The sequence below is a fragment of the Orussus abietinus genome, unplaced genomic scaffold (genome assembly GCF_000612105.2).
Source record: "Orussus abietinus isolate OABI.00-Male unplaced genomic scaffold, Oabi_2.0 scaffold31, whole genome shotgun sequence".
NCBI lineage: Eukaryota > Metazoa > Arthropoda > Insecta > Hymenoptera > Orussidae > Orussus > Orussus abietinus.
In genome coordinates, this window is record NW_019394774.1 from 704,560 (window position 1) to 717,458 (window position 12,899).

The 12,899-nt window shown below is 45.9% G+C and overlaps 1 protein-coding gene across 1 annotated transcript; it reads left to right on the plus strand.

Annotated features, from left to right (window-relative positions):
• The first annotated feature begins 307 nt into the window (after nucleotides 1-307).
• LOC105698609 (cuticle protein 19-like) lies at nucleotides 308-4,255 on the plus strand. The gene is made up of 3 exons (XM_012422988.1): nucleotides 308-331; nucleotides 1,481-1,718; nucleotides 4,104-4,255. Exons 1-3 carry the CDS (start codon nucleotides 308-310, stop codon nucleotides 4,253-4,255), a joined length of 414 nt encoding a protein of 137 aa, XP_012278411.1.
• Nucleotides 4,256-12,899: the final 8,644 nt, after the last annotated feature.

Sequence of the window (12,899 nt, forward strand, 5' to 3'; positions counted from 1 at the left end):
GCAATTCCGCAGCGTCTCTCAGGTCGGCGGATTTTCTTTTTTTTCCCCGCCAGCCTGGATTCCAGAAAATCGGACGAATCGCTCCAGCGAGCCAGCCCCTCGTGAGCTTTTTGCCATGCCGCCGAGGTGTTGGATAATTCTGTTTTGTAACTGGACGTCGGTATTGTGACGGCCACGACGCGGGTGGAGGCGCAGATCGCCGACAAATTAGGCAAAAGGAAAGCCACATCCTATAAAAGGAGATCACGCTGCGTTTCGGCCGATCAGTGCTCCAGTGATCACGGCGATCGATCGATCGGGCCACACCATGAGGAACCTAATGGCCGCCAAAGTGAGTACTTCGCTAACCCACTTTCCTTTCGGCTACTCTATTATCCCTCGATAACGATGTTCGGGTATCTCGATAAACCCCGGTTTCGGGAGGTGGACATTTAAGGGGTACGTAGATATAACGCGGTCGATTCCTAATAAACGTCTCTTCTGAGTTGAATTACAAAGACATTAAATAATCAAAATAACGACTATAATACTCTCTCCTTTTTGATTCTATAATCTCTACGGTAGCAATAATAACGCACTAACAGTTGAAACATTTCGCTTTTCAGGGTATTTACGATTCAACCCGAAAAAAAAAAACATTAACATCTAACCACGTCAAGCTTACGTACCCTCTTTGAGGCCACTTCAAACATATCCATGACATGTCCATGGTGAGATTAACATATTCTTGGATTTGTATTAGGGTATTCATACGTTTAGAGGTACCATTACAAAACTAATATGAAATATACTCCAATATGGATCCAAAGAGACGTTATCCTCATCAGTGCATGGATACGTCAGGGAAGTTGGAATGACCCTAATCTCCGAATTGTGGATAAAAGTAGATTGCCGTCTCTCTGCCTCTCCTCTAAAATCCCAACATTTATTCGCTCCTCTACGAGGTTTCCCCTCGGTCGACGTTTGATTCCTGGCATACGTTTAGGTACCACTGCGGAACTGATATGAAATATACTCCAACATAGATCCAAAGAGACGTTATCCTCATCAGTGCATGGATACGTCAGAGAAGTTGGAATGAACCTAATCTCCGAATTGTGGATAAAAGTAGATTGACGTCTCTCCGCCTCTCCTCTAAAATCCCAACATTTATTCGCTCCTCTACGGGGGTTCCCCTCGGTCGACGTTTGATTCCTGGAAACGCCCTAAAGACGCGTTTTTACTCCCTGTTCCTCGAGGTAACCAGCTTAATCGGGTAGGTCGCTTTTTGTGGAAGAACAGGGATCCGGCGGTCCGGCATTGTGCGAAAAAGCGTCTTCGATCGATCAACGCCCGCGCGTCGTCCATTTTTTTTTTCTTCACTTTGCGAAGACCAGACGACCTTATAATCGAAGTCGGTCCGAGGGGCTATGAAAGGCGAGAAGGCCAAGAGAAAGATTCCCTCGCTGACAGGTTCATCTTTTCATTTTTCTACCGACAGATTCTGTCCTCTTTGGTCCTGCTGGCCATGACGGCGCTCCACGTCGAGGCCGAAGGACACGCTCATTCTTTCCAGCATTTCCACGGACCAGTCGCCGGAGATGACCACGAGGTCACCTGGAAGGACCAGCACGGACACCAGCATCAGGATTTCTCGGCCCAGCCGAGCTACGAGTTCGCCTATGGCGTCGAGGACCATCATACCGGAGATTACCATGGCCAGAAGGAGCACCGAGATGGTAAGTAAGAAGCTGCATCTGAAACGCAAGCAACGGTTAGAAAATAGGACGTATCAAATGTCAAGCGATGTCAAAATGATGCTAGATATCAATGATAAAGGTTCCATTTCATACTTCACGGGGGTCGGGGTGATTATCAAGACCTCTAAAGTTTAGTTTGAATTCTAAACAATTCGGTGCGCCCAGTTTGCAGAAAAGATGCTACTTTTAGATCGCCTTAAGAGTACCAAAGTGTCATTACATGAAAGAAGCTGCACCTGAAACGGAAACAGCGGTTAGAAAATAGGACGTATCAAATGTCAAGCGATGTCAAAATGATGCTAGATATCAATGATAAAGGTTCCATTTCATACTTCACGGGGGTCGGGGTGATTATCAAGACCTCTAAAGTTTGGTTTGAATTCTAAACAATTCGGTGAAAAAATCCCTGAGATCCTACTTTTAAATCGAGTACCAAAGGGTCATTACATGAAATGTAAATCTCACGACCCGCTACCGAATTTGATAATCGGCTCTCGGAAAGGTCGTTTCCCCAGCGAGAAAAAAATGCGGGGCGGAGATGACGTCGAGGGGAAAGGTGAGAGCGAGCAAAGCAGGCACGCAAAAAGTAGAATGCAAATGTTTAGGTAGTGCCAGGTTTAAACATTGAAGTTCCTCGACGGTCTTCGGTGTGCCGAAGAGGCGGGAGGGAAGCGCAGTGGAGAAGCCAGCTAGGGGGTAGCGGAGAATGCAAATATTTAGCCAGTACTTGAATCTGGGAATTCAAGGAGATGTTGTGACTCCCTCGTTCCCGGGAGCGTGAAATAAAGATGATCTCGAGGACCCGAGGAATCTTTCGGGGCCGCGAAATACCGCGTTAAGTGCGAATTCGGTCAACTCTCAAACCGCTTCGATACACCGATTTCCGTAATATCAGCGAAATTAAACGATATTACAGATGGTCCCTCCACAAGGATGTATGGGTAACCATCGAGAAGATGCATTGCGTTAATATTAGCCAATAACAAAAATAATGGAACCGGGACTTTAAGGTAATATAAAAGTGGCTCCAAAGAGGTCTCGTTTGTGTAACATTTCTCCAAACTGGGTGTACCGGATCGTTCCCATGAAATATCAAGTTTTTTTTTTAATTTGTTCATACAGATTTTTAATTTCTTACAAATATGAAATTTCATGAGCATAAAGACCTTCCGTATAGCCTCCAAATACACGTTGTAAAGTTTGAAACGATTCGGAACACCCTTCGGAGAAAAGTTTCATGAGCGATTGACTTCTCCAATGCCACTTTCGTGTCCCCTTAATAAATAGAGCTGATTTCCAAAAATCATTACAGACCCAAGTGTAAATTCAAGGTCCGGGTCGACGGGGCTTCGAAAGTATCTTTTTTATGCTGGTTTTTCGTCGACGAAATCCTGGGAGCTGGAGAAACGCCATCCGCAAGGCACTCTGCGCTGCATTCTGCTCGTCCCGAATTACTTAATTACAGGGTCCAAGCTAGGTGCCACCGTTCGTTCTCATTACGATTCGGGAGGCTCCTCGCTCTCGGAGATGTTCCCTTCGCCGAGAAAATTCATTCGATTACCCGACGATTCGCTTATGCCCCCCGCCTTTCGTATTCGCTACACGCCCGGGCGTGCGCGTTAACGTCGCGAATATTAATAAACATTATTACAGCGTTTTAACGAGCACCGAGGCTCTCTCGGTGCGCTTAATGCTCCGCAGCCGTCGCGACGGAAACGACTCTGTTCTTTATTGCCTGTTAACGGAGTCACCTCGAGGTCTTAGATCCCTGAACCCCTGAGATCGAAAAATTATTCCAAATGGAAATACGCACCTGCACTGATTGTTTCGTCGCGAAAACGTACTAGAAACTTGAGTTAAGGGGATGTCAAAGTGGTATCTGAGCAGCAAATCGCTCATGACACTTTTCTTCGAACTGGGTATACCAAATCCTTTCAAACTTTACAACGTAAATTTGGAGACTATAAGGAACCTCTCGACATTCGTGAAATTTCAGTTTTTATAAAATATTTATCTGATGTCCAAACGAGACCGATTTCGTGAAGATCTCCCTATCTCGCATCATGCTAAACTTTTTGTACCATATTGAAATTCTCGCATCATGCTGAAATCTTTGTACCATGCTGAAATTCTCGCATCGTGCTGAAATTTCCGCATCGTCCTGAAATTCTCGCATCGTCCTGAAATTCTCGCATCGTCCCGAAATTCTCGTATCATACTCCAAACCCTCCCGTGCGCACACAAAGCTCATCAGGTAAACATTTCCGACTCGGCTACCACGCGAGTCGATTCGTGGAGGTGCCAATGTCTCGGAGAACTCGCGAGACTGCGGGGAATTTAATGAGCCGCTTAATTTGCATCCAGGTGACCGAGTGGTAGGCGAATACACCGTCATGGAGCCCGGAGGCAACGTCAGGATCGTGCGTTACCACGCGGACCATGATGGGTTCCACGCCCAGGTGCACAACACCCGTGGAAGCGACCACCACGGAAAAGAGGAGCAAGACGACCGCTAGAAACGAGTCGAAAAATCGTCCAGGAAGTGCCGTACCAAAGACCGTTGATCGTTCCTCCTTGACAGCCGGCCAGGACATCCGCATCACCTCCTGGGACCTCCGCACCAGGAACGAGACCGCTGATCGCTTCTGCGGCAGCATTTCATTGTGTGCCTTCAGCCTGAAAATGCACCTCGCAGTCAATATTCAGGAGGTGGACACAGCCTCCTAGAAGAGATCAATACGCGAGGGATTCCTTTAAAGTGTACACAACTACCGTGGTATCGATTTCGGAGGAGCAGCTACTCCAGAGATTAATCGAGAGATGCCCTCGTTGAATATCAAGCAGAAAAGTGTTTCGCTTGTCCCTGTAAACGTCCCTCCACCGGGTCGATACTCTGGGCTCCGTGTCCTGGGTATCATACTCATTGTCGGTACATGCAGTGACCGCATAATCAATTCTTAATGAGCACCGTGTACCTTGAAATCCGCTCGTAAAGGTCCTCGAGGCCGCAAACTCTTCGGCCGCGACGTTCCCTCCGTATTAATTACCTACTTCAAACACTTAGATGATAAGTGGAATTAATTATCTACTACCGAACTCAATGCCAAATATACGATACCGTGGATTTTTAAAGTCACCGTTTTCGAAAGTGTGGCCAAAACATTCATTCCCAGCCTGTCTGTCATTTATTTGCGGTTAAGGCGATGCGAAAGCCGGGTTCAATCGTTTATGAGACTTTCCTCCAAACGTATCGAGTCGTTTAAAATTATCCCACGTGAACATGGAGGCCCTAAGGAAGATCCCTCCACCCATGAAATTTCATTTATGACAAACTTTGCAAATATCTAATACAAATTTTTGTTGTAATTGAAATTTCATGGTCGAAGGAAGAGAATATAGTCTCTATATTCGTACTGTAAAATTTAAAACGATTTGGTACCTGGAGAAACTTCATGAAAAACTCTCTAGCGCCACTTTCATATCACCTTAATCCATCGAAATCGGGCATAGCTGGCTGATAAGAAAAAAACGTTCCGTCGTGTACGCTTCCTTCATCTAGTCGCACGTTATATCAACTCCACATGTCAAAATCGTCGCTCCACTGACAAGGGCCATTCAAAGGCGACGGAACGGGTCATCCTTTGTCGGAATCCAAATACCGTTACAAAGGGGATTGTTCCGGTGAACAATTAGGTACCATTTCAACAATTGACTCCGTTGCGGCGTTACTGCAGGAGGTCCTGCATTCTTAACGAGACGCGAACCGTGTCAAGCTCCTCCACGTGGCGCAACTGTCACCGCGTCGATTGGCCGGTCCTCCTTGCTTCATCGAGTCCTGAAATGTCAAAAGATTCCTCAAAGTCAAAATCTAAGCGGAAGAAAAATGAGGCGCCGATCCGAGACGCTTTCTCCGATTGTTTCACTACTACCGACTTGCCATGAGACTTTCCGTTACGTATCACCGTCCATGTGTGGACTTTCTAAAACGGAGGAAATTAGATCGATTCGGTGACGAAAACCGGCAAGAACTTCGACCTTTTTCAGATTCGGAAAGAAGAGAGAAGACGAAAGTAGCGTGGAGGCGCGATTAGGACCGTCGACGCTATAGTGTTGGAAATTTTCCGATATTTCGAACACTTTCGAATGAAAATTTACTCCAGATCCGAAAACAGCGACTCTCAGAATTAAAACCGGACTATATAATACTACATCTTCAATAAAAATATCTATACACACGTAAGAATTCTTACAGAAATATTGAAAATCTTGAACAATACCGTAAGATGTAGAAAAACATCGGTAAAAATGCTAATCAATGTACTAAAACGCACTTTTCCGGAAATACATCCGATTGGGTGTACCTGATCGAATGTCAATATACAAAAGAATATAAATTTTCGCATGCATGTCATATGACAATCGCCCAGCAGTACATGTATCCTCGTACACAATTGTGCATGAATTCTTAAAGAAATGATCGAAAATTGGTGTACGATAAATTTCAAAATTTGAGATTAATATACTATACTTAAACCCAGGACACAATCGTGCACCAGATTTTGGAACATTGTATCTTAAAAGAAATTCCATTAGTTGTGTGTTACATCAAGAATGGATATGTTCAACACTCTAGAGTAACCCTGGAGAACTTGGCCGCCATTTTGGTGCAACTTATCCCTAGCGCGACTTATCATTAAATCACTAGATAACGGGCCAATAAGTCGAGGAATAACAAATCGACCAGTGGCAATAAAAGGGAGCGGTCTACCCGAAAACTTTCCGAAAAGGAACGTTCTCCGAAATCCAATAAAGCCTGAAAGGAAGTCGGAGAGGACGGGGGACTTTGAGAAATCTGAAATCGGCAGCTCGCCTCGATATTTCCTCGGCATTCGATTTTCCGCGCTTTCCCTCGATTCGCCTTCGCCTTCTCCGACCTGGACGGGAGATTTTCGCTTGCTCCACACCGCGGAAATAAGTCGTTACGCGGAAACGAGGCATTACGAGCAAACGGCCGGGACAACGTGACAATGTAAACGAGAGTGCCATGGACAAAAAGCCAGCCCAGAGAGAGGGGAGCTCAAGTAGAACAAATAACGCAATACGATCGTGCGTAACGTCCGCGTGCTTTTTACACCGCGATTCCGCTCTCACCGGACCTCCACTTAAATGCCTGGTATTGCTGCCGAGAACAACCTTGGCGAACTCTCCAAGAACGTAATGCAAAGGAGACAAGGGGTGCTATCTCGGCTCCTTTGATAAACCAGTGATAAGGCACTTACAAAACGAAGCAAAATAGAAAAAAAACCAAGGAAATTGAAAAGGAGGGAAATTAAAAAAACGTAAAATTGGTTACTTTTTTCAGCTTCCCATCCCAGGTTTCGCGTGATTTTTCCGAACGTCCAGGCACTTTTTCGATCTCAAAAACAATTAAATTTGTTGCAATAATTGGAAAGGGATTTAAAAAAAAATGTAAAATTGGTACATTTTTTCGGCTTCCCATTCCAAGCTTCGCATGATTTTTCCGAAACAAATTCGTGATAATTCAAATGGAATTGCCTCCATATGACGGCGCTTTAGAAGGTAGTTAATAAAATTTGATGGAGCGAATATAATAAAACCTGCCTGGGAAACTGTGTGAAAATTTTAATCCTAATTTAAACCTTTAAGCCCTCCTTTGGTTCCAATTCACTGTTTATTTATGTAAAACTTGTCCTTCTTTACGTTACGTCAAACCCCAGTTAAAACCTGTGATTAAAGATTCTAAGTAAAACGAAAATTTCGACTCAAGGGCACACCTAAGTATCACAATCAACGAACATAAATGCGTCCAATTTGGGTATAAAGTGCTAATTTATTTATCCCCTGGACTGTAACGAAAGAAATATCCACCTAGGCGGATAATCTCCCTCGAATTTTGCAGGAGAGCTCGGGCATGGCGTGGACATAAGCACAGGGAGGAAAAATCGAGGGCTGGCCGTCGGGAAATTTTTCGCCCCAGATCCCGGCTCCGGGTGACAGGGACGTATCTATTTCCCGTTTTCTGATCCAACGAAGGGCCGACAAGCGGAGACCGTCCGGCCGAGAGATATGAAACATTGGGGGAGGAAATTCAATTACGGAGAGACGGGCGCTCGTCCCTGGTGGAAATTCCGTGGGAACTTTTCCGGAAGAATTACGGCTCGTTGACTCGTGAATTCGCCAACGGACAGGCCGAAGGACGAATCAGTCGATATGACGATCATTAGAATATCCTTTCCCAGGAGGAAGGACCTCCAGTAGCGAGTGTCGGTTTAACGTCAGCCGGCAACGAGGCCGAGACTCGTGGAAAAGGGAGAAGTCGAGGGAAAATTCGAGGGAAAATTTCGGAGAAAGAAGCGAAAGGCAGAATCCGAAATCTCCTGAGCCACGGGCGTTACTTAATCAGGTTTTCCACCGAAATCCTTGACGAGGCCTCGTCGCCGAGATCCACGACGAGGCTCGTTGGCAAGCGTAAAAATGGCCGACCCCGGCGATCCAACGGGAATTAATGGAGGGATTTGTCGGGGCCAGCGGAGATTAAGCGAAGACCAAAAATGAGATCTCGCCGAGTCGGATCCCCTGGCGAGGGGCGAGGAAAAACGTCGGCTCCGTTAAAGTGAAACGAATCGCCGTCCATTAGGCGTGTTAGCACATACGTGCAGACCTGCCGGACCCGACCTCGACTTCTTCCACTGCGCAGCCCTGACATTGGGAAGGGAAATCTCGCAAATTTCCTCGAACTTCCCGCAAGGTCGAGGTGGAGCTCCGGGACCTTCCCTGATCCTTCATTCTGGGAACAGCGAGCGAATTTCCTGCCCACTCAGGAGATGAAAAATTAGGGGGACCATAAAGAACGTAAGAACCTCGGTCGAACTTTTAACCACACTTTGAACAACTACTTCAAACGAAAATATTAATCTCCGAGAGCTTCAATTTCTGAAAATTAGTAATTATAAGTATAATGCATAGTTTCAGATTAGAGAGCGGAAGTAAAACGTGCTTATAAAAATAATACACAAAAGCGTCTTCTCGTCCAGTTCTTTTTCGTTCAAGGGGAATCAAATTTATAGGTCATTGTCAATATTCATGTAAATATGAATTCATGCCCTAGAGACTCGAAGGAAAGTATTAGGACAATTTCCGATGGGTTGGATTCTTTTCCCGACATCGTAATTTTACTTAGAGAATGATGTTAAAGAGGATTATGATTCGTTGGGAATTTTCCAATGGCGAGCTCCCATTGGCCACTGACCACCCAATTTCGCGGCGTCCTCGCGACTCGTAATGTGAATTATGGTCGCACCTTGACCCCCCCGTGAATTTAAAACACCGAATCGAGGTCAATAATAGGACACTATTCGCGGGGAATTCTCCCCCGGGATTCTCCGACCACTGATCATTGAATTCGCATCGACCCCGCGAATGGCGTTAATGGGAATTATGGTCGCGACGACAGGGGTCCAATTTACAGCGAGAACATCGACTGTAACGCATTTTCCAACGAGAACCGGCGCAATGTCGCGCGAACCCGGCGACGATTACGGTTATGTTCGGCCATTGATTACACGCATGACCACAGGCCACCGATCCGCGAATTTACGGAGTGGTCGTGTCATCCGTGCGTCGAAATTTTCCTCTTCTTTCAGGCCGTGGGAAAAAATCAACTCCAAATCATATGTCCTGGAATCCCCAAGGAAATCCTCTCCACAGGAGTGGTCAAGCCTTTCGACCCGAATTATCCCGTTTAGTCTTCCTATAAACGGTAACAAATATAAACAGAGATAATTATGGGAAGTAATTCGTACAGAAGGAACCAAGACCTTTATAAAATGAAATTTATGAAGCGGTCGTGTCGTCCGTGTGTCAAAATTTTTCTCTTCTCTCGTCAGATGACGAGATCCAATCTGCAGGGCATGTGAAAAAACCTGATCCGAATCCTGTGTCCTGGAGTCCCAAAGGAAATCTTCTCTATGGGAGTGGTCAAGCCTTTCGACCCGAATTATCCTGCTTCGTCCTCCTGTAAGTAGTAGCCGAGATAAGCAGACACGATTACGAGGAGTAATTCGCACAAAAGGGACGAGGACCTTTGTACGAACCTCGACCAGGACTCGAAGGATTAAAGGAGAGCATTTCAGGCCAAGGGCGTAATTTACCTTCGAGATCGGAGTTTACCCCAGCACGACCCAACCCAGGTGAGATCCTAATCTGCGTTTAATATCCTGAGTCTGAGGGAAATTCTACGGGGGTGAAATTCATACATTCGGGAGAGAAATCGAGAGCCATTCGGCTAAGATTCGAAGCTTAACGACGTTCCCGGAGTACATGGACTTATGTAGAGCACATAGAGTACATAGAGTGCGGGGAGTACATCTCGGATGAGTCCCGATCGTTACTCATTCCCTTCAAGATCTAGAAGAAAAGGGTAATTCGATATTCCGGGGGAAAAAGTTCGACGGGATGAATGCCCAAAGAGGAGAGAACCTAGAGAAGAAGGAAAATCACGGGAGGGAAGTGAAAAATTATCATTCTCGATTATATTGCATGTACTTCCTGCGATAAATCTCTCGGTGCAGCGGCGACGTCGCAATTTCACGACCACGAACAGAGTACGCATCCTTTGGCGAAGACGATGCAAAAAACGAGATTGGGTGGAGAGAAGTCATCGATATCGGATCCTTGGAACTCATATCTGTCCTGGGAGAAACGATCATCGTGCCGGTATGTTTTCTAAATTAATCATCGCAGGGGGTCTTACCTATAAATGGGAAGTAAGCGGTATGCAGTCCATACGTTTGGTCTGGTATGCTTTATCGTGGGCTTAAAACGTAGTACTGTCCTGGTTATCTCTGCAGACCTGTTGCATACTATGGTAATCCGGTAATTTCGTTAGCAGTAACTCAATTCTTTCGTTCCAGGGGTGCAACGTATGTGCGATGACGCTAAATTAACATACCCGACGTGCCTGATCGTAATTCCGGGAGCATTCCAGAAGAGTCGCCACGTTTCGCCACGTATCGTCGGTCCATTCTCATCAACAATCCCCATCCGGTGGAGACAAAGGGCATTCGAGCCGAGGAGCTTGAGTCTCCTCCGAGAAAGGCAGCCACGAGTAATCGGAGAATCGAAGATCGAATAGTCCGATCTTAATTGGCGCATCCTTCGGAAGATGCATCGGATAGCATTCGTGCCACCCCACGTGCAGTTGTAGGTAAGAGAGGGTGTCACATGCAGCCCCTCTTCTTCACGTGTGCAGAAAGAGGGTGGTGGGTGTCTTCTTCCTCCTCGCCTTTACGTAATCGGCTTACCGTCTCGGGGGAGACGCTAAGACGAGATTTTTCGGACGAAGACGGACTCGGGTTACTTCTTCGCGAACTACCCTCGTCCTCTTCACCCTGAAGGATTCTTGCGATTTCTCCCGCAATTACGAAATGATTCCCCCGGTGCTCGCGTGTACCTTTTATAAAATTCCAGACGGCAAGACCTGCGCTGGAGAAAAGATCAAGGGGTTCAAGGAGACTAATGGAATTACCTCAGGGTTGGTTTGACATTCAATAACCACCGGTTTGGGAGTTTTTCTTCAAGTTGGCAGCGGCACTCGCGCTCTTCTGGAAACCCTGGAAAGCCAATCTCCAGAGCTAACAAACGGCAAATACCGAGAAGTTCGATATTAAAAGATGTTGATACGAGGCGGCGGATTCTTTCAGGTTGGCAGAGCCGAGAGTCGTTTTTAGGGGCCAATCTAATCGAAAGGGAAAGAGGGTCTGCTTGTTTACCTGTTTGCTCGATCGATCGACCCGCTTGCGGCGAATATTGGAAACAAATGAACGGCCAGAGAGAAGACGTCCACTCAAGAATGAATTTTTTGATTGAGGGTATGAACGGGGATTTGCTTCTCTCCTGTACATCATTGGCCACTCCCGGCGAGATTTTTCCAATGGTTAGAGAGAGCCGAATATACTGCAAATCCTGAAAAAAAATGTGTATGACGTAAACATGAAGTCTACAAAACTGAATAATATGTACAGTGTCTATTGGGTCGCCGTACCGTTTTGAAAAATGCACTCTCGCGCCGTTAATAATGGCTGTCGAAGGACGCAATGCTTAAGCATCTCCTGAATCATGCAAAAGTTCGACCGACTTGCCATTACGGCTCTGATTTGAAAGCATTTCGAATTTATGAGTCGTCAAAATGTAGCGAACGCGTTTCCCTAGAAATGGCACGGAATAGGCGAGGGTGGTGGACCATCCAGTATATCTTGATTACCAATGCCGAAGGGAAAGCAAGAGGTTCAAAATGTCCTCGGATCCCTGCATTATCGATTTTTCGAAAAAGCCAACGGCAGCCTGGGCAACCCGAGGGAATAATTCCGAGTTCGCTCGTCAGCCTAGACGTAACAAGGAAGTGAACATTCAAATCGAGTGTACGGTAACTCAGGGAAAAAGATGATTACGTACCAGGTAGAGATAAACACCGTTGAATTTCCATATCATTAATATTTCCATGAGCCTTGAACCGTAACAACAATTATTGACTCTTGGGGAAAAAGCATAGGTGGGATGCAACCCCAGTGTTCATATTTCACCACGGAGATTCGTTTCTTTAAATATGATGGCCATGGATTCTTGTATGGAGGAAATGCCAGGTAGTGGTTGAAATCCTTGAATTTTCGTTTCATTAATATTTCCATGAGCCTTGGACCGTAATAACAATTATTGACTCTTGCGGAAAAAGCATAGGTGCAACCCCAAAGTGTTCATATTGCACCACGGAGATTCGTTTCTTCGAATATGATGTCCATGGATTCCTGCATGGAGGAAATGCCGGGTAGTGGTTGAAATCCTTGAATTTTCATATCATTCATATTTCCACGAGTCTTGAACCATAATAACAATTATTAACTCCTGCGGCAAAAGCATGATACAACCCCAAAGTGTTCACGTTGCACCCCGGAGGCTCGTTTCTTCGAATACGATGGCCATGGATACCTGGACGGAGAGGAACGCCGATGCAAGTGCAGGTGCGGATGCTCCCCAGAATAGTATTTCCCTCTGGATTATTTCCCGATGCCTGGTGGAGGGATGAAAATTAAATTAAGACCTGCCTCCCCTTCGGTACTCTGCGCCACCCCGGGGACTCCGAGC